This window comes from Mugil cephalus, chromosome 1 (genome assembly GCF_022458985.1).
Source record: "Mugil cephalus isolate CIBA_MC_2020 chromosome 1, CIBA_Mcephalus_1.1, whole genome shotgun sequence".
Classification (NCBI taxonomy): domain Eukaryota; kingdom Metazoa; phylum Chordata; class Actinopteri; order Mugiliformes; family Mugilidae; genus Mugil; species Mugil cephalus.
This window is the reverse complement of record NC_061770.1, coordinates 9,200,704-9,228,452: the sequence shown is the minus strand read 5'-3', so window position 1 is coordinate 9,228,452 and position 27,749 is coordinate 9,200,704. Positions and strand designations below refer to the sequence as shown.

General features: G+C 46.1%; 1 protein-coding gene across 9 annotated transcripts in view; it reads left to right on the top strand.

The window, feature by feature from the left end:
* Positions 1-27,749, top strand: part of camta1a (calmodulin binding transcription activator 1a) — a 256,185-nt gene that overhangs the window by 210,910 nt on the left and 17,526 nt on the right. For 7 of the 9 annotated variants that reach the window (XM_047600161.1, XM_047600185.1, XM_047600153.1 and 4 more), the window contains 5 exons: positions 15,902-16,055; positions 20,414-20,554; positions 21,105-23,419; positions 25,350-25,476; positions 25,875-26,009. In XM_047600161.1, the coding sequence (XP_047456117.1) occupies positions 15,902-16,055; positions 20,414-20,554; positions 21,105-23,419; positions 25,350-25,476; positions 25,875-26,009 (2,872 nt within the window). The remainder of the gene's footprint in view (positions 1-15,901; positions 16,056-20,413; positions 20,555-21,104; positions 23,420-25,349; positions 25,477-25,874; positions 26,010-27,749) is intronic. The other 2 variants (XM_047600193.1, XM_047600168.1) reach the window with 1 other exon arrangement.

Sequence of the window (27,749 nt, the reverse complement as noted above, 5' to 3'; positions counted from 1 at the left end):
CTTCTAGCCCAAGAGTCATGCACCCTCTTTCAGAAGCAGTAGCCATCGACATGTTTACATTTTGTGACTTCAAGATTGTTATTGACGCCAATATTTTACATGTTATTCTGCTTCGCTCTCCTTCCGTGGCAATCGCAAATGAGCACAGAGGACTAGTTCACTGACCAGAGAAGGAGGCTTGAAGATGCAAGCCTGTTGAAGAGCAGTCATGAGTCTGATTTGTTGCTTTCTGTGTTGTGCTTGATGAGCTTTCTTGTCAGCAGCCCTTTGAAGCCTCTCCAATAATAAGATAATAAGACGTCCCTGGGCATTGTGTCACCAGCCAGGCTTATTTGTGTTTACTTCCTGCCCGTGTGTGTTAGAAAGCAGAGGGAAGGCAAAGAATCTGCGGCAAGCCTGATGTGTGCTCTGCCAATCTTACATCGGGCCATGTCATTTCGCCGGCTCGGGCTTGATGGCAGAAGCGTGCGCGCATCTCCCAGCTTCCCAGAGAACACTGGTCACAGCTAATGACCAGAACTGTCTGATTTGTCCTGCCCTGATTACTCCTCTGAGCCCCAATTAGCCGTGGATGAGGGTTGACATCCCGACACAATCACTTGGACGTGTCATAGAGGGAGAGATGAGCTGGGGGCAGAAAGGGGTAGAGGTAAGGGGCGGCAGACAGGGGGACGTGTGAAGACCGCGCAGAGCAAAGACGCGTCGGTATGAAAGCGCTGTCGAAGCAGAGCGATTCACTTTGCATTCAGGCAGATATTGATCTCAATTTCCCTTTAACCTGCTGCTACTCATCAACATACAAACCAACAGCTCTGGCTGCAATTTCTATAATTGGCAATTTTCATTGTGAATATCTGTCTGTCTGTGGACATTATCTGGATCGGATCTCAAACAGGTTGATTTCTCCGCAGGATGAAGAGACTAAGACCTATTTGTGGAAAAGATAAGTATTTGGCCAGTGTGACTGAGTCATTTCACGACCTGAAATTAATAGTTGTAGGGATTTTATTTTGGATAAGAACTATGTCATTTAATTCCTTCATTGTCAGTGCAATGTCTCCCATACATATTGTCATTCTCTCTTAAATATTTGTCCTTCTCTTTTCTAACCTGTACTCTCATCTGGTCTATGGCCCCCACTCCATCTCACCTTCTATCTGTCTTTATTTCTCTCCACCACTCTGTCTCCCCAGGATTGCTGAGCGATCTCTACTCTGCGAGTTTTGAGAAAAATCTCTCTCTTTTTTTTTTTTTTTTGGCCTGCACTCATTGTCTCTCAGCAGGGGGCAGTGGAAAAGTAACTACAAGGGCACATAAAGCCTTCAGAGTCAAACCAGACTTCTTTTAGTCTTTTTTGATCTGAGTAGATGTCATATTGAACGCACATGCACACACACCCTTCAGTGGAATGGCTCTGCTCCTAGCTCTGTCTGCTCCTCCATCTCAAAACACACCCACGCGAAATCGGGAAGGCACAGAGATTGAGAGGAGGAGGAGGAGGAGGGAGGGAGGAAGAGGAGGAGGGAGAAAGCAAAAAATGTGCAAGGGTGGTGGTGGGGGGGGTTATGTCAGGAGGGAAGGAAACAAGAGGAGGGAGGTGTGAGGATTAGAGTTAGAAGATTAGAGGTAGAAGATGATATCATTTGGTAGAGATGAGCGGGAGCAAACGAGCAGTGCAAATCACCTGACGTTAACGAGCTGCCTCGTAAATTACTGCAGCCGAGTGTGTGCTTGAAGCTGGATCCTGGTAGGGCCGTGTAGTGCAAAGGAGGCATAACGCTTGTCTTAGCGTTATTTACTACCCCTCCCAAATTTATATAGGTTTTTTCCCCATTGCCCCAGAGCCGAATATTGGCCTCCTGTGGCTGCATCAGAGGACGTTTCCTTATGAATAAGGGACGTTTCAGTCAGTCTGAGTGCCCCCTGTGTGGCATCCTAACCCCCATACAATCTCAAAGTGATAAACTGCAGTCCTGACATACCCAACCCAACAGAGCTTAACAACCAAAAGAAAAGAAAAAAAAATCTTAACTTCTCCGCTGACCTTCTCAGAAAACTCATCTTTGACAGTTGCTTATCTCCATGTGGACTTCACTGTAAACACTATATGTTATTTACTGTGTTTACTTCTCAATTCTAAGACTGGGGCAAAGCAGGCATTGGGAGTCATTACATTATATTAAAATGTAGATTTTCAGAGATATCTTATCTTATATTTATATTTTCTTTGCTAAAATTCCTTACGCCGGATACACAAATCCAACAAACGTTGCAGCAGTTCAGGTGGAACAAAGACGTGTATAAACCAGCAGGATGAGGAGGAAGCAGGCCAAAGAGAGAGTGGGGGGAGAGACAGAGCAGGGATATGAATGGCAGGGAATTGGACATCCTCTCTTCTTGTGCTCTTAGGGGGTGAAGCTGGGCGGGTTGGAGGAGGGAGATATACATTTATATTTTAGCCAGGAGCCCAGCAGTAAGAGAATGACTTTCATTGGCTGGATTCTAAATATTACATGACTTCCTGATGGCAGCATGCTGTCTGAGGTGCTGTCTGGCCTGGTATTAACCTGTCCGGATAAATCAGTCGTTTACACAACTCTGTTCCTCTGTCCAGAGCACTCTTTCCCTCCCTTCTTACCTCATTTTCTTTCTGCTTCTCTTTTCTCCAAGCCTCCAGCTTCACCTGCTTCTCATGCACCATTTCTGCCTCTAGTGCGCCTGCTATGGCGCAACCCACTTTGTGTGTGTAGAGCGTGTGTATGTGGAGTTACTCTGTGGTCCTCTGCCAAGGCCCCTAACGTCATATGCAGCCTGGCAGGTGACAAATAGTTTTTTAATTGCTTGCACCAGGAAAATCATTAGTCTCTTCCCTTTCCTTGGTGGGACCATGCAGGACGTGTGTGCAATAATAATAGCCTCAGTCCCGTTTCCCGTATGCTATTTTTAGAACAGGTATTTTAAGGCCCTGCGTGTGTGTAAATGTACATATGATTGTGTGGGAGTGCGTGCGCGCGCGCTGCTGTGTGGATGCACGCGCACTCGGGAAGGGTGGGCTAAATGGTCCAGCGGTGCTTTTCCTCGCTTGCGAGCGAGGATGGTGTGTTTGTCAACCCTGCTCCTGCCTCATGAGAGTTTTTCTCATTGCTGTTGCTATTCCCCAGCCCCTGGGAGCATGCTGTTTGTCTCCGTGCATGTGTATTTTTTTCTGTGTGTGTGTGTGTGTGTGTCTGTGCGAGTGTGTGCGCCTCCGTGTCTGGCAGGCTCTGGCCTAGGCCATTGTGCTGTAGTGCATTACTGTAGCAATCCTCCGACACAGTGGCCAGCCAGATGAAGCCGTCCAGTTTATGGAGCAACCTGCAAACTCCAGCTGCTTTTGGTTGGGATTGTGCTTAGTGGTGAGATATAGTATTGATTTTCTCCCCTCGGTGCCCTTGCCATCCCTGTGTAGATATGCACCAGTGCTCAGCATCCATTCACTGAGAAAAGGGAAAGCGGGGGAGAGAGCAGAGGATGGTGTTTATGTGACGATACTGACCCCATTCGTTCACACGGAAAAGGCCGAGGAACGTGAGGTGGCTAGACGGCAGAGGGGAATCGAGTTTGCGAGGCTCAGATTGCGAGACGAAGCCTGAATTTGATTTCTGTGTTATACGAGCATTAGTTATCATATGGCTCGGCATCTGAGGCTGCGTGTGCGCGTGTGTCTGCACTCTCCGTGCGGACGGCTTGTGTGGACTCGCGAAAGGCTGCGTGTTTGTGTGCGCACATGTGCAATAGCAAGCAATTTGAGTCTGTGCAGTTGATGTTTTCTCGCCCTTGCTTTGAATCCCAGTGGGGAGCCGTGTTCAGCGCTGTTCCAAAGCCGTTCAGATCCCGCCCTCCCTCCACTCCCTGCCTTCCCTCGTGTCCTCTATTCCTTTAGCAACACGGTAAAATCAAACACACGGCCGGTCATTACTTGAAACGTTTTTTGTGGAACCCCCCCTAGCCACACAGTTGCAGTTTAAGTAATGTAAGCGCCTCATTACACTAAGTATTTCAAAGATAAATGATACAACTTTTTAAAAATCCCATTAAGTATTGTATAAAAATATTAGTGTATGACCTTTCTGTGAATTTGAAGCCTGTGAAATGTTAAAGCAGTGAAAATGAAATTGAACCTTTTAGTCCGCAAGTGTTAATGATGCCTCTAGGTGTTAAATACATCAGACCTTAAAGTATTGGCAACTACGGTACTCTTGTCCTTATCTGACACACATTGTCACACACACAGCTACCGTTAACTGGGCCGAATCTCCAACAGAGAATATATATGGAAAACTTTTTCAACTTCCCTTTCTTTTTTCCCGTCCAGAATTGTTTCAACTAAAACATAATTCATATTTTTCCCGTCCAAAACCTGTGCTGTACATCTTAATGTTTAGTGGAAGGGCACTGGCTTTAACAACAGATGTTGTTTAAATACAAGTTCTCTGATTGCTTAAGATTATCCAACTGTGTTATAAAAGTTTGTTTAAAAAAAAAAAAGTACAAAAAAGTTTAGTTTTTTTTCAATATCCCACAGTATTGTATATTTTACAGCCTCTACCAATAATGAATTTAACTGAATCAAAGTAGGGGAGACCAGCCCATGAATACTCGTATCTCTCGTGTGACAGTCGTAGGATGACTCACACCAGAAGACGTACACATTTCGGAGCCGGCTGGCCAATATGTTGAAAGCCACTACTCTGTATATGTATGTGTGTGTATAATCAGACTGTTTTTATCCGAGCCAAGCAGCCCTACCCTGGCAGTGCTGAGACTGGGGAGACCCGGTCTCTTTCCAGATTCATCTCTCCAGCTTTGTTTGACTAAGTAGTGCCATGGTGTTGGTGTTGGAGAGGGCTGGAGTGGTAACAGCAGCAGCAGCAGCGCAGCGTATGCGTGGGTTGCCTGAGCCAGTGGGGCTTGGCACGGAGAGGCAGCATATGTTCATGGCCAGCTTCCTTCCTCCTCTCAAATCCTTTTCTCTTTCTCTCTCTCTCTCTTTCTCTCTCTTGTCTCCCTCCTCCGTGACCCCCTCCTCCACTTCTTTTGGCTTTGAGCGTCCTGGTATCACCTGTGGGAGGCAGCATAGAACAGAGATCAAAGGACACCCGGGGATCCCAGTGTCCCCCAAGGACAACCCACCACGTCTCACTAATGCCACAGCCCTTTCTTCTCGCGGAGACACAGACATATGCTCCGCTTTGTAATTTGATCACCTGGCATATGATCAAAGAGTTTTTGGTGCTGCAGGTAATACGTTATGGCTCTAATGAGACTCTAATGGGTTTATTTTTAATTCCTTTTCCGAGGCTTGGTCAGTAGCACCTTGACCCATCTCTGCCCTCCATAAACCCTGGCTGTTAGCCAAACATGTCAGAAGCAAGCTTTTCTGAATAGTGCCAACTAACCGGTAGATGTGGACCACCATCCTGCTGCACAGCAAAGAGTTAACTGTGTCCCAGAAAGCCCTAACCAGCTGCTTCAGCCTTTCACACCTTCTCTCCTGCTGCCTGCTCTCCTCCTTGCCTCTTGGACCAGTAAATGAACGCTCATTTGCAAGTTAGATAAATCCTTTGAATGTATTATTGATGCAAACAAATTAGCCTGTAGGCCCCAGACAATACCTAATGGAGCCTTGGCTTATGGGTGAGGTAGTTTCCAGCGAGGGCACTGTCGGTGTTCCAGGATTGATGCCTGCTCTTCTGCCCCGTAATTATTTCTCTTACAAATTATTCAGCTGTTCTGATGCAGTTTGGGGTTTAAAGCAGCGCTTCTTATTGCTGCCTATATGATTCCAGGCCTCAGCCCAGCCACATCCATTAGTTTATTAAAGCAAAAAGACATGGGCAATTAGATAACTGGGATAAAGCCACCAAAATGAGGGGATGTGTTATTCAAGTTTATGCATGCTGCTCATAATTCACTGGGGTTTATGTTTGGGTTGCTTTTTTCAAGGATATTCTCTTATCTTGTTGTACACAGACACATGCACACATTTTAACAGCCTTGTATAAGCCTGTTCACGTATTTACAGAGTCTCCAACTGAGGCCCGTTCACAAATATGCATAGAAGCACTGGCAGAAAGTGCGTGGCTAAGACAAGCGAGGAGGGGACACATATGGACACACATACACACCGACAGAAAAAAAAAAATAAAAAAAATAAGCAAGTGCGTCTAATTTATGCTTGCTGGCAATGTAGAGGCAGAGGTTGTAAAAGCATGGGAGGAAAAACTGAGAGAGGAGATGAGAGAAAGAGAGAACTAGCATACTGTCCTCAGTGATTAGGACCCGGTATTGATCAGAGGAGGTAATGGGAAGGCTGGCTGAGAGGGGGAGGGAGAGAACAGACCCCAGGGCTCAGACCCCAACTCTCTGGTGGCCTCCGCTCTGTTCCGCTCCTGCGAGCTGACCAGAGCCACTGGGAGATTCATCAAAGGGTCTTATCCTTCTATCGGTTCCATTTGCACTCGCACAAATTCATGTGCATTAAAGCATGCAGACAGGTTCCTCTGGCCTTTGAAAAAGTCTCTATTTGATGACATCATTTCCCTTTTTGTTCCGTTGTTAGACATCATAAATTAAAGCGGATACGTTATCGCCGGGCTGCTGAGAACAGTCAGTCTTCTAAGCGCAGTAGTTGTGTGCAGCGCTAATCACCGGCAATCATGACTTCCCTTGTCTCTCGCTGACATAGACCTGTCCAGTTAACGATTGCAGTCATACCTTTAAGTTTTAAAAGCATGATTGAACCTGCTGTTGTTTCAAAGTTATCATTTCACGTCCGCCACTTTCAAACACATCGCAGAACAACAATGGAGTCAGTCAATAACCGAATGTTGTGAGCGCGCTAGCAATCAGGCAACAGATCAAACACAGACACGGCATCAGTCAGCTGGTCATGATGGTGTGTCCATATTCTCCCCCCAGTGTTCAGTGTGTGTAGAGGAAGTATTCATTACTCTGTTCTCTCTCAGGGCCAGACCAGTGTTAATGCATTTTCTCCTCTTAGTCTCTTTTTCTCTCCTCCTCTTCTCCCTCCGCCTGCTTTTCAGCTGACTCTGGGCTTTGCCAATCTTATTTGCCTTTCGATCCAGATCAATCTTCATCTTATCTACTGCTCCTGAATCATAAACATTTCATAGGCTCAACCTTGACTCTGACAGACATGCAACGGTGAGGGTTTGGCGTGAGGTTTCTGAGGAGGCACGTTCATGTTGGACTTCACTCGGCCCGAAGAAAGCACTGAACCCTGCCAGACACCACAAGCCTCAACCCTGCACAGGTGTCGCAGTGTCTCACCACGCGACACACACACACACACCGGTACAAGCCTATGTGTGTGTCAGTGTCCTCCCATGCGCACACATATATAGGACATGTCTGGTTTGTATGTGTATATGTGCGTAATGTATTATTCATAAGGAGAAGCATTCATCTCAGTGAGACACCTTCAACAATTTGGAGACGTGGTGTGCTTAACGGCTTAATGTAGTAGCTGCAATTTGGCCCTCCTCTGGCTGATTAACACTGGCACTCCAGTCCTCACTGCGCTTTGCCTCACGATGGATTAGGTGTTACGAGAAACATGGCTTCCGAGGGAGTTGATAAATATTACTCCAAATTTACCTGACACTTTCTGATTTGAAAGCCTTTCAGAATGGCCGCTATGCTGTTCAATTTCCGTCCCACTCTTCAGTCAGCATCACGTGAAGGTTGAAAGAGGTGAACGCTAACCATTTTCATTGCAAAACAAGAATGACCTTGAATTGTTTTGTTTTTTTTTTTTTGTTTTTTTTTTTTTTTTTTGTATAACAACTGCCCCGCTGTCTCTGTGCGGGTAAATGGGAGGATACACTTTCCTTTTTCTCATTTCCCCTCTGTCTCGGCTGCTCTCTTTTTTATCCCCACCTACATTTTAGCAAAACAGCAGGTCAAACTTTCACTCTGTGTGTGTGTGTGTGTGTGAGTACTGCCAACAGTAGAGCAGTCAGCAAAGTGCCACCTCAGCACCTGTGCTTTAATGATTAATACCATATTGATGGTCTCAATTAATTTCCTATTACACCACCAGAAGGCTGCGGTCGCTCTGTCTCTGTCACGGCCCTGCACTTGTTTTGGGAAGCCTCTTTGTGGCAGCTGCTGGATGGAGATAGTATGCTTCCCACCAGCTCACACACACAGTTTTAAAGACAGATGTACCAAACATGCACACACACACTAGTATCTTATGGAAATACACACACACACACACACACACTATTACACGCTGCTTTGCTCCTCGCATTTCACACGCTTGCACGTAGATAAACAAATATAATGTAACTCTGTCATTTTGTTGAATCATTTTTAAAGGGAACTTTTTCTGTTTTTGTTGCAGTGTTCAGCAGTGATCAAAGAACCCTTTATAGCCCCAGAGATTCAGCTGGTGAATGTTTTTTAGCGATTTTTACAAACCAGTGCTCTCACCTGTTTGTGTGACTTTGGTAAAGCACGGCCCCCTGTGTTTTGCATTTGAACCTGGTGTGATACATCGCGATGCGTTTTAGGTTTAAAGCCTTGCTTCTTGCATAAGCCCCTCCCCTGCAGTGTTACATATTTGTAACAGTGTGTAAGCTCCTGATTTATTCCCATGGTGATCGCTCTCTGAGCTGGAATTTGACAGCATATTCCCATGACTTCAGAAATCTGTGAACTTGCTCCTTGGATCAACTCGCGGACAACACTGCCCCCGTAGAGAGGCTGGGGAAGTGCGTCCATTCGTCGATCAGATTGGCAGACCTCTGATTGTGCCTTTTCTCTTTGTCTCTTCATTACCTTTTCATATCCCATTCACAACTTCTTATCTGACCACTTCATACTTCACCCTATAAACCCCTCTATCTCTTTCTAATATGCACTGTTTATCTCAGCCTCATTCTTTCATTCTGTCTCTCACACAGTCACACGCTCACACGCTCTCTTTATTTTTCATTTTTCATGTGGATCCAATACACACCATTGGTTGCTAGGAAACCATTTGAGCATTTTTTTTCCCAGGGGCAGACGTTTGATTACCCATTTGTATGGTGTGTATGTGTGCGCGTAGAGGCCAGTGTGTGTGTCTCCAGAGAGAGGTCTTGCCAAGCCGAGCTCAGGGGCTGCTCCAGTATTCAGCCCAGTAATAATAATGAGCCCCTCACCATGTTTGACAGAGCACACAGGCTCAGCAGTCCTGTGGCCATTGCTGTTGTCATTCTGTGATGCGTTTGTGCTGTGGGTACATATCTACATACAATATATGTGCGTTTATGCTCTAAGAGTTTGTGCTTGACAGGGTCAGTTTTCTGTTACAACCTCAACAGTTGTTGTTGTTGCCGACAACCAGGGTTATCCATTGTTGTTCAGTGAGCTATTGCAGAGGCAGATAGTGGCCAGGTTGGACTGTCTTGCAGCTGGACACACATCAGTCCTCCCTGCGACACCCTGTTTAGAAATGCACCAGCACACCCTGCTCCCCCGGCTGCTCCTGTGAAGTCCTGATTCGCTCACAGACACGGGCAGAGGCACATAAATAGTACGTCTTGTCGACTGGCACGGGGAGAAAGACAACACACACAAACAAATCAGACGCAGCCCTGATATGAAAGGCGACGAGAGCGGAGGAGCGAGAAGGAGAGGGGTGGCATTAACTGTATTTGCATCTCCAAATGAATTGCGCTGTGCCCTAAGAGGAACAGACGAAAATAAGAGAGCAAGTACCTGGAAAACAAAGCCAGAAGTTCAAAGGTTATTATGAGGCAAAGGGAAAAGAAAAGGATCATGAAGAGATGGTTCCCCCTGTGTTTGAGAGGGCTCGGTAACTTCCTTTCAATCCTTTTACTCCGGTGTGACTTTGTGTCACCTGGCTGGCCACTGAATATCAGGATCAGTGCCATGGGCTCTGCCAAGACAGCCGGATGGGCTCCTGATGGCCCTTTCTCTGCTTTCCCCTGGGCAGCAAGGCTTTTTCACTTGGGACCACCACAACTAATGGAGAGAGTAGTGTGTGCTGTAAGGGCCTTAGGAAGAATAAGTGGCTGTAAACTCTGAGTTGAGTTGTGGCAGCTAAAGGGGCTTCAGTGCCTCACTGCCCGGCTTACCGCCTGACTTACTGCCTGCCTGCTTGGCATCTGGAATGCTCCTCCATATTCAGCCTCTGAATGCTGGCCTTTTGCACTTTTATTGTAATGCATGCAGACGCTTGGCACAGCAACAAACACACTCCACCTTTTACTCTGGTGCACTGCACAAATAAAATATTTCAAAGCAGGGAGGAGCCTCGCGCACAAAAATAGTAGAGCACTTTTCTTGCAGACTCACTCACAGACACGTAGGATTGCAAAATGCACTCACATATCTGCACAATTACACACATAAGTGCACACACACGCACACACGCACACACACACACACACACACACACACACACAGACTCGCATTCCCCCACCCAGAGTGAAGCAGTTCTGCCCCTCTAAGCTGAGTTATTTAAAGCCCCGCTCTCAACTCCATCGGAGTGATTATGTGCTACTGAATTAAACATCACAGGCCTCAGCCCCTGGCTTCCTCTGAAACACACTCAAACATGCTGGCCTCTTCCTGTTCCTCAAAAGTTCCAAGTGCTGCCTTTCATATCTTCCAGCCAGTACACTAGGTAGTGGAGGTAAAGAGGTGGAGTATGAATCTTCTCTAAATCGGGGTCTCCTGCTGTGCCCCCTGCTGTGCGGTTCCTCTGACAAACCTTGGACAGAGCCAATTGAGGCAGCGCATTAAGAAACCTCCTGTAAACTGGCTCTTACCCCGGGATTGATACCCACCCCGGGCGACTCTTTAGCTTGGCACTCAGGCAGTGTTGGTGGAGAGCTTGATGCAGTGGAGGGTGAACTGTAGCAGTTAACTTGAGCGTTTACTCCTGACACCCCAATTAGGTTGTCTGTATTCTAAACTGGGAGCATTTAAACAAAGGGTTTGTCATAGACGACCCAGAGAGGAGTGGGTTCAGATAGGGGTCTTCTACGCTGCCTCGACAGGAGCTTCGGGCTGTTTGTTGCCATTTTGGGAGGGTTTGATGTGGTGTTTTGTTTACCCCAGTGTGTGTGTGTGTGTGTGTGCGGGGCGAGGGATCGTGTACGGCATGTGCGCTTCCGTGAGCCGGCATGAGGCAAGGCACCAGTCAGCCACCCCCACATTTCAAAACACACCCTTTAGCAGTGAGCGTAGCGGTTCGAGTCAAAATCGAAGAAGTCTTGTAACTTGTGGAGGTGAACGTACAGCACCGCAGAGGCAGTTGACCTTGAAATGAGCAGTGGTGTTCGGGGACATGCAGGGGAGGCCACTGTTTAAGACTGCAACCTCAGTGCCAGAGGCCAGGAGGCTGCCTAATGACTGGCACCTCACGCTATCCATCACCATGCCACTGCCAGGGCAACTACCCCCGCATAGCCGAGCGAGCAGGACCTCAATCACGCCTCGTACCTACTGAACGGACGATAAGCACGCAAAACGAAACACATATGTAGAGTTTAAAGTCGTCCCATGTGCCTGTGAAACTGCACAGCCAAATGCGAAAAATGCACACAAAGGCTCCAGTATGCAACGCACACACAGTCAGCATGAATATGCAGCCAGTGCCCTCAGACTCACACTCACACCTCATTGCACTCATTCTGCATGCATACTGATATATGTACACCAACTAACATACAGAAATCTGCCTCTAGACACTCATTCACATACTATTTATATTTTAATGTTGGCTGACGAAGATACAAAAGGCAAAGATACATTCATAAACGAAAAAAAAGAAAAAAAGTACACCAACGCACGCACGCCCTCCCCTCTCTATTTATGCCTTGATGCTGAATGTTTGTGACAAAACAATTGACTGCTCCAGCTTTCAAGATATTTTGCATTGAAATGGAGATCCCTGTAGCCTACTAGTGCAATTCTCCCATGAAGAACTGTCTCATTTCTTTCCTCCTTTGCTTATTTTCTCCATTCCTTCCTCAGAGTGAAAGTGGAAGGGGAGATGAGGGAGGAGGGGGGGGGCTTTTCCCATACCTGAGCCCGTGTCTGCTCTGCAGCCTCCTTCGATGTGACAGGCTTTGAAGCCCCCCCCACTCCACAGTGTGGGTTATTTTATCAGAGTGGAGCAGGGTTTCCCCCATTACTCCCTGCCTCATCCACGTTCCATGAAGCATCCCCTCTCAATTAAGATCCTTTCATGCTAATGGTGTTCTTATCGCTCCCGTGCACGAGTTGTGAAAGCGAGGCCTACTACGGTAAAGAACAATCATGGAGCAGAGCTGCCTGAATGACAATATAAGAGCTGTTACTCTCATTCTTCTTTCTGTCTCTCTGTCTTGCCGTGTATTTCTATTTCAAAATCTGCCTCTTCCCCCTTGCCTTTCCTGGCTCTTAATGAGCTTCGCTGGATTGTCGGAGTAGCGGCTACACGGAGGACTTCCAAGAGAGTGGCAGATTCGTGGCCGGTTCACAGAGACATAACGAGAGAGTGGACACTTTACTTGAACGCTCGCACCAGATTTTACCAATAGATGTTCTTTGTACCAAAGTCTCAGTTCGTTATATCCCAGCTGCAGTTCAACACACACATTCACCATCACACATTCAGCGCAGAGGAGAAGGTCATTGTATTCGTCTCCGCTGACATCTAACTCTGTCTGTGTCCTTGGATCCATTAGTGAATCGCCCTCTCTTTCTCTTCCTCCTTGTCTTTTGGAGTAGAACAGGGTGTATGACTTCAGGACGAGGTAGACTGTCACTGAGAGATCGCAGGAGCACTGGCTGCCTCTAAGTGCGTGGGTGCCAGATAAACCTGTTGCCTGGCTACAACGGCACCTTTATCCTTCGGTTGCGATGGCGATGTCTTGCATATTACATATGCACATGTGTGCTAATGTGTGTGTGAGCCTTTGCGCGCCGCCGTCTTTCCATGTGTCGCGTGCGATGCGTGTCAAAGACGTGCTGATATTTCACGTGAACGCATGCTTTTGTGTCTTGGCATATTTCTGCGGCGTTCGTGAGAGAGACGGGTGGAAGGGGGAGCAGCAAGGCGCTCCACCACCCACTCAGCAGGCCTTCCGCCCCCATGGCTGACTCCCCAAGACTCTGCTAGTAATTATCTCAACATCTATCCATCTGTTCTAGGGAGGCGCAGTAAACATTAACACAACACAGCAACATCCAAATGCTGGCTAGAGACACGCTACATTTTCTGCATACATGATACAGTCACGCTTTAACACATGTGGATTGTTGGCGCTCACGCTGACAGGCAATGACAAGCTCGCTCGCAGGATAATATCATACGAACACATGTGCAGAACTGTGCATGAATGTTGGGGCTTATTGTCTCGTGCTGCAGAATGAATTTGGTGCCCGTCCAATGGCTCCATGATGGTACCGTGTGATGGATAAGAATCCAAAGGGCCGACAATCTTTTCACGACCATATGCACACCACAGGTTCCTGCAACTGTATCCCAGTCGTCCCTTCCACTGCGGAAGCGAGGCTGGAAAGCTGCCCTGAGATCCGCATGGGAAATGAGAGGAAAAACAACCAAAAGACTACATTACACAATTAATCAATAACTTAATGAGATCTCATTTTCTCTAGAAAAGACTATCCAGGCAAAAAGTTCCCCCTCAGCCTTTTCCCTTTACTCCTGGAGAACCAGCTCCTGATATTACACTGTGGAAAAGAAAGCAGCCAGCAGGAAATTAAATTAAATTACCATCCTGATAGATTTATGTGACGCTTTACATTTTCATTGTGTTGTTTTCCTCCGAAAGTGGAGGTAGGCCTGAGTTGGGAGAGTTAAATATGTTGTCAAGAGGGGAGAGTGAAGCAAAACAAGAGTGGGGGGAAGAGAGTGAAAGTTCCAGACCTTCTCCGCCTCTGGCTCTCCCCTTAGATTCAGAGAGCAGTTTCTTAATAGTGAAGCACAGCAACGCGAGGATTAGTTGCTTTTGGATCAGCTGTGGGATGCCACGTGGTATTCCTTTTGCAGCTTTCACTGCTGCTTTGTGTGAAAACGTAGGAAACAGGTGGGAGTGTGGGTGTCGCGAGGAGGAGATCGTGCGCGGTTATTTTCATATGACCCTTATGCGTCCTTTCAGCGAATACATATAAAGTGTCTGTTACGCTATGCTAATGACTTTCCTCGTCCTGTGTGTGTGCACCCGTGCCTGTATGTTTGTGCACACTTTTGCATGTGGTGTGTGTCTTTGCATATTCACGCTCATCTGCACCCATACATCCTCGCCCTCATCATTTATGTATGCTCACAAGTGAATGAAGCTGTCTACATTCTGTGCGCTCATTCCAAGCAAAGATGGAGGGCATCTCTTAGCTATTGACACAGCTGGTGATGCCATCTGGGGGCATCACACACAGCCTGTACCATCTCCATCCGAGCAGGCCTGCCGTCGTCACCCAGTGTCCGTAGCGATGACAGGGGACAAGGAAAGCAGAGAGATAACACGCTGCAATGTCCAGCTCCAGCTTCTGGCACACATGGCGGGGGGAAGGTCATCTGTCTTCCCGCGGTTGTTTTACGTGCTACCGCGCTATGACTGCCCAGACACATCAGAGATGGTAGTAGCAGTTTGTATGTTTGTGATCCTTTTACAAAAGTAATTGTTTCTGTGTATCTCTGTGCCCCCCAACCACACCCCTGTCTGACGCGGCGGGGAGGGGGGAGGAGGGGGCAGATTAATGGTACACACTGAGAGGGAGCACAGACCTTACAGTAGTGGCACTTTGATTTATTTGCCACTTAGCACTGATGAAGCTTCAAACCGCAGTCACACGTACATGTTGTCACAGCATTTTTCTCTATCAAAGTCTTGGTTTGTTCATTCTCTCATCTTGTTTATCTGCGAGTGCACATGTGTAGGTGTGTTTCTGTGTCATATATAAGAAAGGCAATTTTCTTTTGCTTTTCCCAAGAACACAACCGAGGTATTAATTACAGATTTCCAAGAATAGTCTGAGACCATGTCCTGTACACATCCTTATATAGTCTGTGTGTGTCGGTTTTAGTCAGAGCGGCTTTTATTTGCATCCCGTGTGTCGGCGTGGCAGCATTGTGCTGCACTTGTGTGTTCAATCTGTTGGCTTAGTGGCAGTCAGATGTTTATAGTAAATTGGAAGTGATAAGAACTGAAACGGGTACATGTGTTGTGTGAGTGCCGAGCAATCATAGCTTTTCATCAGTACAGAAGTGAATTGATGTTATTCACACCTGCACAGCGTTCCTTTAAATGCTACCTATTTTTCATAAGCTGTCAATTTGGAGAATTTGCAGAGGTAACCCTGTAACAATTTTGCAGACGGAAAATTATTGAGTTTTGACTTGGTAAATACAGGCAGAGTTAATTGAGGGCATCATCACACCATGTGGGAGGACTTGACAAAATGCCATAAGTGTGTTACATGAGCACACATTGTAATTAGCGCACATATGCACATATAAATACACACATAAATGAGCACGCACGCCAGTGTACACATCCAACCACGCTCACATTTGGAGATGCAGAGATACGGACACATAATGAGTGAGATTATTGCCGATTTCTGATCCCAGATTTGCTCTTATGTCTGGCTGCGCTTTGGGTTGTGCATTTCCTCTTCTGTTCTCGCGCTCTGTTGTCTGTGTGAGAGCTACCAGTGTTTCTAATGCAGCCACATTCCCTTTCCCGACTCTCACATCCGAGCCAAAGTGTGCACGCGCTGCCGCCACTCGTTGCTGTTGTACCGTCAAGGAACTCTGCTATGGACTATCCCATCTAACCTCACACGCGCTCGCTCTCTGTTTTCCCTACAGAACCCTGATATTGTGCTCGTCCACTATTTGAATGTTCCAGCCATTGAGGATTGTGGCAAACCATGTGGACCGATCCTATGCTCAATCAATACAGACAAGAAAGAGTGGGCCAAGTGGACCAAGGAGGAGCTGATTGGTCAACTCAAGCCCATGTGTGAGTATTTGAATAATCCTATTCAGAATTATGCATTCATCACTTCTTGTCACTCCAGTCTCAGCCTTTATTCATAGTCTTTAGTATGCGCAATGCCTGTCACCTCTAGCAAGGCCTTAATATAGTCTACATACATACATGCATACATACATACATACATACATACAGACTTATGCATGGAAATACTAATCATACCATCAGTTGTTGTTATCTGAGGGTTTATTACCCATTCCTATTTGCTCATTGCTGGTACACTAAGTGCCCTCAGCACATCAGTCAGAGAACCACGGTACATGAGTGTGTGTTCAACCTGGAGCCGTCTGGTACTTCCAGGTCAAAGTTCCCCTCTTCCCCCAGACCTCTGGCACCACTCTGGCCAGACTGAGAATCTGCCTCCACTTTGGTCCACGTAGGCCGTCAAGGCAGAGGAGGGCAGCAAGCTGGGTATTGATTCATGCTAGTGCGTGGGAGAAAGAACGTCTGACTCACCAGAAATCCCCTTCCACCCCTTCTCCGGCTCTATCTGTCTCCTCCCCTTCAATGGATTGATTGTTGTTATCAGCTTTACTAATGCTCTGTGCGTTGCGCCACATGTTTGATTGAGGTAATGTTCTAGAGGAAAGAAAAAAAAAAAAGGTTTTTGCCTGATGATGCCAAAGTGGGACCTTTAAAAGATACCCTTAACAACCAGGCTGTGATTCAGGTGTGTCTGGCAGAGGCCAGCAGAGTTGTGACTGATATCCCGACTGCCAGTTATTGGTGTTGTGGCCAGGTGAAGCGGAAGGTGTCGGCAGCTTTACAAGCACACACAAACGCACGTGCCGGCCGCATACTGAATTGGCAGTCCAAGCCATCATCATTGAGATCTAGGCTATATTGTTACCCTCCTCACTGCATTAGTTTTAGGACATTTTAACACAAAGCCTTACCTCAGGACAGCCACAGAGCAACAACTGCCTACTGTATTCATTACATCTGTGGCTTAATGTAAAAATCAAGCACCATTTCCAGTAATGCGTAAAGTCATTAACTTTGGGAGTTGTTGGGACAAAGAGGGTGAATGTGAGATGCCTTCTAGCTGCTAGACTACATGAGGGGGCTACATAAAGAGCAAAAAATTAAAAAAAAGAAAAAAATCCCTCTCCTGCTTTCTGTCTCTGCTTTCTGTCTTCTCCTCTCTATCGCTCTCTCTTTCTCCTGGAGCATCTGCTATGTCCACACGGGCTCTACAAAGGATCAACATTGCCATCTAGTGGTCATGCGAGATTGCAACCCTCATCTCAGCGTAGGCAAAGACTTGCTGTGAAGTCATGCTGTATTAACCATGCTTTGCTTAAATTATATATTAGCTCTGAACATGAAGTGCATTTTCCCAGACTGACCTGTATTCTAGAAAATGATATGTGCATCTAATAGAAGATTTTTACATTGATTATGTGTGCACTGCTATGGATTCTTTTTTGTACATAGCAGAACTTTCGACATCCCTCTGATGTTGTATAGATAAAATAGCAGCAAAAACAAATAATTTCTCTCTTTATCAGGACTGTGCCAAACCGACCAAACTTTTTTCACACTAGTTTGAGCTCTGAAAGCAGAACACACGAGTGTACAGCGTCGTGCAGTATGTTTGAGACACACATATGGTTGCGTGTGACCGTATGTCTGCAAAGTGTTACTATGTAATGATAAGGTTTCCCATCATTAGTTTAATGTCAACGTGTTGTTTTCCAAAGCAGTGTCTGCTTTTGCATTATATAATTGCCCTCCTTTGTCTCGCTCTTCCTTGTTGTTATTCCTTTCGCAATATTTCACTGCAAAAACCATTTGAATCCTCTAATGATACAAACAACATAAGGAAAAAAAAATGTGTGTTTTTATGGATTAGTTGGGCTTCTTCTGTCTCATAAATCCACACGCCCCTGCGCTCTCAGTCAAAAATTCACACATGCACGGAGACTTACACACAGTAGTTCAAATATGAGCCCCTGTGAAACATGGCCTTGTCTGACCTCGTCATCCTTAACGCCCTGTGGTGTTTGATGAGAAGGAGAAGAAGCAAGGGGGTGAGAGAGTGGCATCACCACTCAGTCACGCTACAGTTCCATAGACAAGGCAGCCAGCTTGATTCACTCTTTTGGTCTAATGCAATAAACACGCAGCGCTCCACAGCTATGCCCCTAGCCTGCTGACAGATAGCGCATGAGCAGCTTTAACAAACACTCAGACAGACAGAAGGCTTGTCTCCAGGCTTAGCAGACAGGGACGGAGAGGAGCATACCAGGGCAAGACAGACAGGCCTGGCCATCATGTAGAGTATTGTGCTCCGCTGTCCCTTATAGTGTCCGGTGGTGCAGAGGCAACCAGGTTGGATGTGCCCTACAGACCCGCTGTGTTTGTCATTAGGACTGCGTGATGGTGCTCATGACAGAATGCAATCATCAGAATGATCTTTTGACTGGGTTGCTGTTTGGTCCCTCCACTGTTGCCGCCACTGGGATTAAAGCTAGTGGCACTGCTCCTGTCATGTCTGCTTTAGAATATAACCCTCAGTGATAAGAGCAGACAGGCAGACACGGTGGTAACTGTACGTCAACAACCCAGAGCCTCCAGGGGTGACACTCGTCTAGATGAAGAGGGCTGTGGCAATCTGGCATGAGGGATCAGGGCAGAGTGGAGACAAGATTGTTTGGACAAATAGGCATGGCACTGCATGGTGGATGTAAGCCGTTACATTAGCCTCTCACTCTTGCTCTGTCAACCTCTCCAAGTCAGATCAGAAGAACGGACTTTATTTAGGCCTGCAGCCTTCCTGCTGCCTCTGTCACGAAGGGGGATTCATGACAGCATTTTTAGTACGCCGATGGCCCCATTATCTCTTTGTTAGTAATAATAGCATCATCTCATTTGTACTGTTTGCAGTACACACTGTCGGGAGGTTAATGGTGACTCAAGCCTGTTTAATGGAATCCCCAGACAGACACAATTATTTGTGCGGTAATTATAATGACATTAGATGAAACTGCCGTGTCACATTTGGTGTCCAATCTTTTTTTTCCCCCTCTCACTCATTGTAGATTAATGGCTGAATAAATCTGACTTTATAATAATACGTGAAACCGGTTCCTGTTTATGTTTCTATTACCTGCCGCAATGACTTGTCTGTGGAGCGTATGATCTTAGCTCGATCACAGCGGCTCTGCTGACATCTGCTGGTGACAAACCTGTTATCTGCCAAAGGATCCTAAAGCTTTCAAGTTAGATTCTCATCACAGTCACCCAGTCATGTTTCCCAGGTTTTTTCTCTTCAGTGTAACTAGCTCAGTCTTTAATCTGCATTACCCTCACCCTCGTATAGTCCTTCCATCTCCTTTTATTTCAAGTGCAAAGAGACATGTACTAAGCAAATTCTCGCTGTTTTACATATATGCTTTAAGCCTCACACTCTTAATATATCTCTCTCTTGCATATTTAACCAAGGAGGTACTGAAGTGTAGGGAACTTGAATTGGAGCTGGCTTGATTTTGTTTGATAGTCTAAATATGCTTTACTTCTGAAATATTGCCTTTTTTCCCGGTTGAGAGCCTGAGCGCGGCAGCACTCAGTGGTGTCTCCTACCACCTTACAGCCACTAAAACCACTATCTGTCTCATCAGAAGTGGTGGCTGCTTGACAAGTGGCGCGATGAAAAGTATTAGAGGGTGCTAGCGAGGTGTGACTGAGGCAGGGAGCGGAGCTTTACAGGAGAGAGGCTCGCTCCCTCTTTCTCTTTCCCTTGGCACCGCAGCAGATTCAGCGGCGGCAGCAGCAGCAGCAGCTCGGTGATGTTCCTCCCCAGAGGCTTTTCCTGTCAGAACAGAGTCATAGGTCGGGGTGAGGGTGGAGGGTAGAAAGATTGAGCTTGCTGTCACCTTCATCAGCATTCGCAGAGGCGATGCCACAGAGCAGAAACAAACACTGACACATGGGAGGGAAAGGGGCACAGCAGAGATAAGTAGTTCAGTTCAGAAGGCCTGACATTGTAGTGATGGGATACTGGACTACGGAAGGAAAACAGCAACTTGTCAGGTATTTCAGTGGAAGGAAAAAGATGTAATACAGTGTCTGGGGATAAAGTGTCATCAGTGCAAGTATAAAAAATACAATACCAAAGGACTGTTTGCTTCCCGTCTAAGAAACCTGGACATACATGGATTTTTTTTTTCTGCTTTGCCATGGACATTTTAGAAAGTGTCCAGTGAGCCTGATGAGGCATTCTTGTAGGAAGATAGGGAATGCAGAGGGTGGGGCGGGGGGTTGGCGTGGCTGGTGGTCTGTTGGGCTGGCTGACATCTCTGTCTCCTCCTCTCTCCCGGCAGTTCATGGCATCAAGTGGACTTGCAGCAATGGGAACAGCAGCTCTGGCTTCTCAGTGGAGCAGCTAGTGCAACAGATTCTGGACAGCCACCAAACTAAGCCACCTCCCCGGACTCACAACTGCCTCTGCACAGGCACCCTGGGTAAGGGCTAGTGGGTGGGAAGGTGTCTACTCTCGTGAGAGTACTGGAAAATTCACAAAGAGAATTGAAAAGGCTATAAAGATACTGTTCAGTACGGTGGATCAAACATGGTGATTTAGCCATTTTATTGGCAGGTGATTCATAATCGTGTCAAGTGTTTTTTTGTTTTTTGTTTTGTTCAGGGATGTATCTTAAATTTTATCCTAATATTTTGTTTCACCAACCTTGTCTCAGAGAAACAAAGTAGAGAGAAAGGTTTTTGTAATTCAGTACATTCAACAATTAAATAACACCCTTTTTATTTCCTACTAACAAGCCATGCAAACAAATTCATACATATTCACTAATATGTTGTATACTTCCAGAAGGTCTAGTTTTATAGTAGCGAGGAGAAAATTGTCCTTCACAAACTTATGTTCCATAATCAAACTAACAATATCAAACTGGTAAGAGCATACAAATCTGTAAAATCGTTTTGTCTTTGCTCTTCTGTGCCCCATTCTGTGCCAACCAAATCCCAACCTCGTTTGCTCTGTTTGCCCTCATATAGGTGCGGGGAGCAGTGTGCACCACAAATGCAACAGCGCCAAACACCGCATCATCTCCCCTAAAGTGGACCCCCGCTCAGGTGGCTACAGCAGTGCTCACTCTGAGGTGCAGAACAACGATGTGTCAGAGGGGAAGACCGAGCACAGTGCCCATGGCGGAGGCAAAAGCTCTGGGGGAGGTGGAGGAGGGGGCAGCACCAGGGAGAAACGCAATGGCAAAGTCCACAAGCCTGTCCTGTTGCACCAAAACAGCACAGAGGTGTCGTCCACCAACCAAGTCGAGGTCCCCGACACCACGCAGAACTCCCCCGTCTCCATCAGCAGTGGCCTCAACAGCGACCCAGACATGGCTGATAGCCCAGTGGTGACGGGGATGAGCCACGTGGCCTCTGTCATGTCTGGCCTGTCCCAGAGTGTCTTCATGTCTGAGGTCACCGGAGACCCTGTCTACAGCATGTCTCCTACCGGGGGACCCAACACTCACCTGATGGGTGCGGATGCCACTTCACAGGGCTTGGTGTTGTCTGTGACCTCTGATCGTCACAAATTTGCCTTCCCCAGCGGAGGAGTGGGGGAACCTGGGACTACCACTGCAGGAGACAGCCTGTCAATGCTGTCTTCTGCTGGGGTGTCTGAGGAACTGGTGCTTTCCAGCAGTCTGGACTCTGGAACCATCAAGATCCCAGAAACCAACATGAACTTTGATCCCGACTGCTTCCTGAACAACCCCAAACAGGGCCAGACCTATGGAGGGAGTGCAATGAAGACGGAGGGCAACTCTTCCTCAACCTCCTCCTCCTCTGGTGGCAGCAGTAGCACCAATGGCAACCTGCAGCGCTCCCCTCCCATGTCAGACAATGGCTATACCTTCAGCTCAGCTCTGGTAAAGAACATCAAGACTGAAGACACGTCCTTTGAGCAGCAGCTGGCCAAGGAGAGTGGCTACCAGGTGGGGACGGTCGTGAATTGTGCCAGTGGGGTTTCTGTGTCATCGGGTGCTGGTTCAAGCCAAGGCAACCTTAGTCTGACAGCAGGCGGCTCCCTGCTCCCTTCTGGTGGGGGCCTGAGTCCCAGCACTACCTTGGAGCAGATGGATTTTAGTGCCATTGATGCCAAGCAAGACTATACTTCCAGTGCTAACGCAGTAAATTACGGTCAGGCCATGTCCAGCCCACACATGCAACACCAGAATCGTTCACCCAGCTTTTTCCTCCAAGATGCATCGCAGAACAGCCAGACTCAGCAGGGGAGGCCCAGCATGGGCCAGAAAACACATATGATGGAGCACAATTCCCATGACTCTGGAGCTTACATGGGGCTACAGGTGGTGAAAACAGACTCGCCCGGCAGCAATGGCCACCTTCATCACCACCACCAGGCCCATCAAACCCAGCACAGGGCCAACTGTAACGGAGGCTCACCCTCAGAAGGGCCTGCCCAAGCTAGCTCTCTTCAACTGCTGCAGTACCAGGGAACGTTCCCTGGGTTGGGGACTGAACACGAGGAGGTGGTTGGTCTGGAGCAGTCGGGCAGCGTGAGCTCGGGTCAGACTGGAGCCACGGAGAACGGAGCTGAGAACATGCTCAAGCCGGGAGATCACATTCAAACCTGTGGGGCAGGAAATGGCGAGGGAGGAGGAGCGGAGCACTACCTGCAACAGGCATCAGATGGTGGAGGAGGAGGGACAGGAGGTACAGGTGAAGGGGTAGCAATTCATAACGGAAACAACAATAGTGATGGCAGCAACCGCACCCAGCAGCAACAGCAGCTGCAGCCTCTCCTCCAAGGCACAAGCATAGTCCAGGGGCTGTATAACGCTGTTGGAACCCACCAAGGCCTGGGCGGTGCTGCTAGTAACGGAGCAGGAGGGACAGGCATGGAGATCAACCTGGATCACTTTGACATCTCTTTTGGAAACCAGTTCTCTGACCTCATTAATGACTTCATCTCAGTGGATGGTAGTGGGGCCACTATGTCAGCAGGAGGGGGCATATATGCACACCAGCTAGTTACATCTCACAACTCTGATAATCAGAACACAGCTGGTGGGGCCCCGCAGCAGGGCCAGGAAGATGGAGGGGCCAGGGGCTCTGGCTACAGCCCATCCGAGCTCTGCCTCCAACCCTGCTGCAGCCCCCAGTCTCTAAGTGGAGGGACCGGAGCAGGAGGAAACACTGGGGAGGCGGGTTCATTGTCCTACATGAATGTAGCAGAGGTGGTTTCTGCAGCTGTGGCCCAGGGGGCTCTGGGGATGCTTCAGGCCACAGGCCGGCTCTTCATGGTGACCGACTACTCCCCTGAGTGGTCCTATCCTGAGGTGAGTCTTTTTTTCACAGTATTTTGGATGTTGGGGCAATCATGTTTGTTTACAACATTTTATGCAGTGATTGCTGAGATGGTGGTCAGAAGGACTTCACTCAGCTGATTTGTCAGTTCCTCTAAGATCAATCCAACATGCTTTAAATAAGTCTAGGACACTTATCTAAAGGGATATGGAGCTAAAGAAAGAAATACAAATAAAATTGCTTGATGCTTCATTTTCAACAAAGTTCTTTCTTGGCTATATTCATCATCATCATCATCATCATCATCATCATCATTTTATGTGAACTGTAAATGAGGACTATTTAAACATAATCTACTGTCCACATACTGTGCTGATGATGCAGAAGTACAAAACACAGATTCATTATCAGTTATGAAACCCTCGCTATGCCAGCATGACTAGGGAACGATTGCAGCTGTGGACAGATCTCATTTTTGTGCAGGCATCAGCCATGTTCCCCTCAGTTTTCAAAATCCTTATTCGTCCCTTTCCCCTTCACAGTTTCATTGAAACCTCCAGGCTGCTCTCTTACCTTTTTAGCTGCCATAATCCGGATGACTCAGACTCAAGGAAAATGTTGATAACTCATCCTGGTTTCTGTCAGTTATTACTTTCTGCTCACAGCAACAAGCTTTACAAGCAAGTCCTTCTCTCACTTTTTAACCCAGGTGTCCCTTCTTAAGCTACCCATGCAGGCTACAATACATTATGACTACTTCTGTGACTAGAGCTTTCTGGGGCTGAACACATTTATGAACACACTAAGCTGACACTAGGACATTATTGTAAAGTGAAGAATCCCTCTACCAATAATTAATTAAGAGGGTAAATAAGTAATGGATGTTTGTTACATTTATACTATGGGAATGTGCATAACTTTGCAAGAATATAGAAAGTATAATAACCAGTTCCATCATAATTCAAAACCTGTTATATACATGATGTCCAATTCTGAAATCATCACTGTCTGTGCACTGCACGAGTAAAAGTATGAAAAGCCTGCACTGAGACTTGTGATCTTTTCTGAACATGGAGTGATAGATATCTTTATACAGATGGATGCTTTCAATAAGTAGAGTTACTTACATTTTGGAGAGTGACTTAATGTCAATTCATAGTTTTCTATCATTTTATATCATGAAATTGTCATCATTGGAATTATACCTTCAGTTCTTTACTGGAGATATGTATAAATTTAAACAGCCACTATTTAAATGGTGTGACAATGTGATATTAAATATACAGTATGTGTTTCTGCTGCTGCCGCAACACTGCAAATTTTCCCACTGTGACATAAATGAAGGATTTTCTTATATTATCTAACCTTAAATCCACCTCCCCAAAATCTAAATCAGTAAATGAGTGAATATTTGATCCATGTAAAGGTATGTAGTTTGTAGCTATTGATTAAATAAGAGCTTTCTATTGCTGCAGAGTCAGTACAGATAAGCAAGACAAAGTGTTTACAAATGAACTCTGTGTTAGAGCTCAGGATTCACCATTACACTGATCTGCTATACATTAGTGTTGTTGTGGCTTTGGACAAATAGATCTGGAAAAGAAAAACATCTAGCATCAGATAAACGTTTGAAATTCAGATGTGAGAAGTTGCCCTTTTTGCTCCCTAATTATGTAACACAATAATAACGGTAATGCCTCCCTTCAGCCAGTGGGGGGTAGCACTTTATTTAAAGTCTGTGTTGTGTTTTTATAGCGATGTCTTTAGTGAAATAATGTTCTTAATCCACCAGATGGCAGCAGAGATCCTTAATGCGTAAGGCAGCAGTTTATTCTACCTTGGTGTCATTCTTATCTTTTCACTCTAGATGGCAGGATAACAATACATTCCGCCACCAGGAGCCGTTAAAAGCTGAATTGGCTGATGTGTTTTGAGTATGTTTAACCGTGTTATGTTTGCCAGGGTGGTGTTAAGGTGCTGATCACTGGGCCGTGGCAAGAGGCCAACTCAAACTACAGCTGCTTGTTTGACCAGATCTCAGTGCCAGCCTCTCTCATCCAACCCGGGGTGCTACGTTGCTATTGCCCAGGTAAGACAGGAGAGACGTCACAGGGGATGTTTCACACTCACGTGAACCATCAGCGACCTATGAGAGCAGTAGCTATTATATCATTCCTTACAATCAGCCCAAATATCAGCAGTTGCATTTTTCATCATTTGCTGTGGGGGCTGTGATACTGGGCTTTGTGTTTATTAAAAGAATAATATGTTTGAATAATATGGTTGTAATATAAATTCACATTTAATTTACTTGTTTGAAGTAATAATCAGTAGACTGATGATCTAGCCAGGAGAATGTTTTCCATGAATTTGCATTTTTATTTCATTTTTGTTTACACTGAACAAAGACAAGCATGGAAATTTGAACTGGGCATGACAGATTATTCTTTATTTGCACTGAATTCTCATTATCTTCTCCCTCTTCAGCTCATGATACAGGTCTGGTGACACTACAGGTGGCTGTCAGTAACCAGATCATCTCTAATTCAGTGGTGTTTGAGTACAAAGCCCGCGCTCTTCCTTCACTGCCATCATCTCAGCACGACTGGCTCTCTCTGGATGGTAGGTGTCTTCTTGGCCTTGCATTTGCTCTGGCTCTTCCAACTGTATCTGTTGGTTCTGTTATTCATTTTTCTTCTTTATGTAATCCTTGCTATTGTGTATGCTCACTTTGCGCGTCCAAATCTGCCATCTGGCTCTCTGTTTGTGCTGTGACTTTCTTGGTTTTGTAAATTTGTATTAATAGTTTTCTGGATAGTCGTGTAGGTGAAATCCTCTCTCTCGCTTTGCATTTTCTCCACAACCGACAAATTCATTTGCTTTGTCTCACTGACACAAAGTAAAGTCTTCAGCACATTGTTAGATCCTTACTAAACTGCCAAAGATAATAGGATCTTACACTAGTGAGTAGGCACGCATGCAGTAATAACATGTTATATACCATATTTTCTACAGTGGAAGGAGAACATTAACTTCTGTTTTTGGCCTTTCTGTTTTGCTGTTAAACATTGGACTGAAATCTGGTCGCGATGACAACTGTTACAGATTGTGTTTCATAATGACGCGATGGTTCTTTGATGCTTGAGGGTAAATGCTGTCCAGTCACTGAGTTGGCTACTCAGCGTGAAGGTCAGTAAGTTGCTGACGTTTTACATAATTTTGCAAAGTGCCTTTTTATGGATATAGCTGTGCTATTATTCAGTGTTTTGATTGATCATTTTTTGACATTGTTTTACAAAATGATCTTGTCTCACAAACTGACTCAATCCAGTAACTTCAGCAAACTGGAGTTATTAAAACTAATGAATAAACTAATTGGATTTAATTGAACTGAACTCAAGTTGAGTTGTATTGAAGTGACTTATTAGAATATACTTCTACTTTGCATAATATTTTGTATTCCTTCTAATATCAAAAACATTCTTATTAACAATGGACTGCTGATTCCAACCATACTGCCCAGAACTACTTGATTCTACACAAGAGAAACAGAGTTGAGTGTTAACTCTTGCATGTTCAAGTGTGTTTCTCTGTGCATTCTTTTGTTCTAGTGTGCAGCAGTTTAAACACATATGCATGCGTTCTATTTTAAGTTTTATTTTAAAGCCAGTTTGGTGAGTAAAAAAGCATTATTGTCTCATCTTGACTATTCAATATTAATGTTAAAGTTAGCCTCTAGGAAGGCTTCTGTGTAAACAGCAATGCATATCCAATGATAAATTTAGGGACTGGCTTTAAAGGGTATATTCCATATTATGATAAATCATGTTTCATGAGCCCCTCACAGTAAAAGAGCATTTGCCGAGCCACGTTGTTGAGTTCTTCTTTATACAACACTAGATGCTGCGGGGACGGCAAATCCATTCTGTTTAGAATCAGGTCTGTGAGTCAGGTGACCTACTATAAGCATATTTTGCAGAACGCAATGAGCGCGTAAGTCACCATATGTTCGCATGTACGTGTGCAACTGGGAGAAGTGTTGCTGCAGTGTTTGAGCATTGACAGGATAAAGTAGGGCACGGTGAAACACAGACTCGCAGGACAGCTGCATTGCAGACGGCTCTTGAGGGAGTGGGAGTGAGTAATCAAGAGCTGGCAGCCTCCATACAGTACCAGTGGATCCCTCCGCCATTCATACCCTACTGCCTCGCTGGCCCATTCACAGAACCAGTTAAGGAGGAGCCGACTGTCTCAGGGAGAACACAGCCCACCCTATTACCTTACTTACATTAACCCCTTGCCTTCCACTTCTCATTGTCTGTTCTGTGGTAGTCTGTGGTCTCTATTTGAACAAAGCAAAGC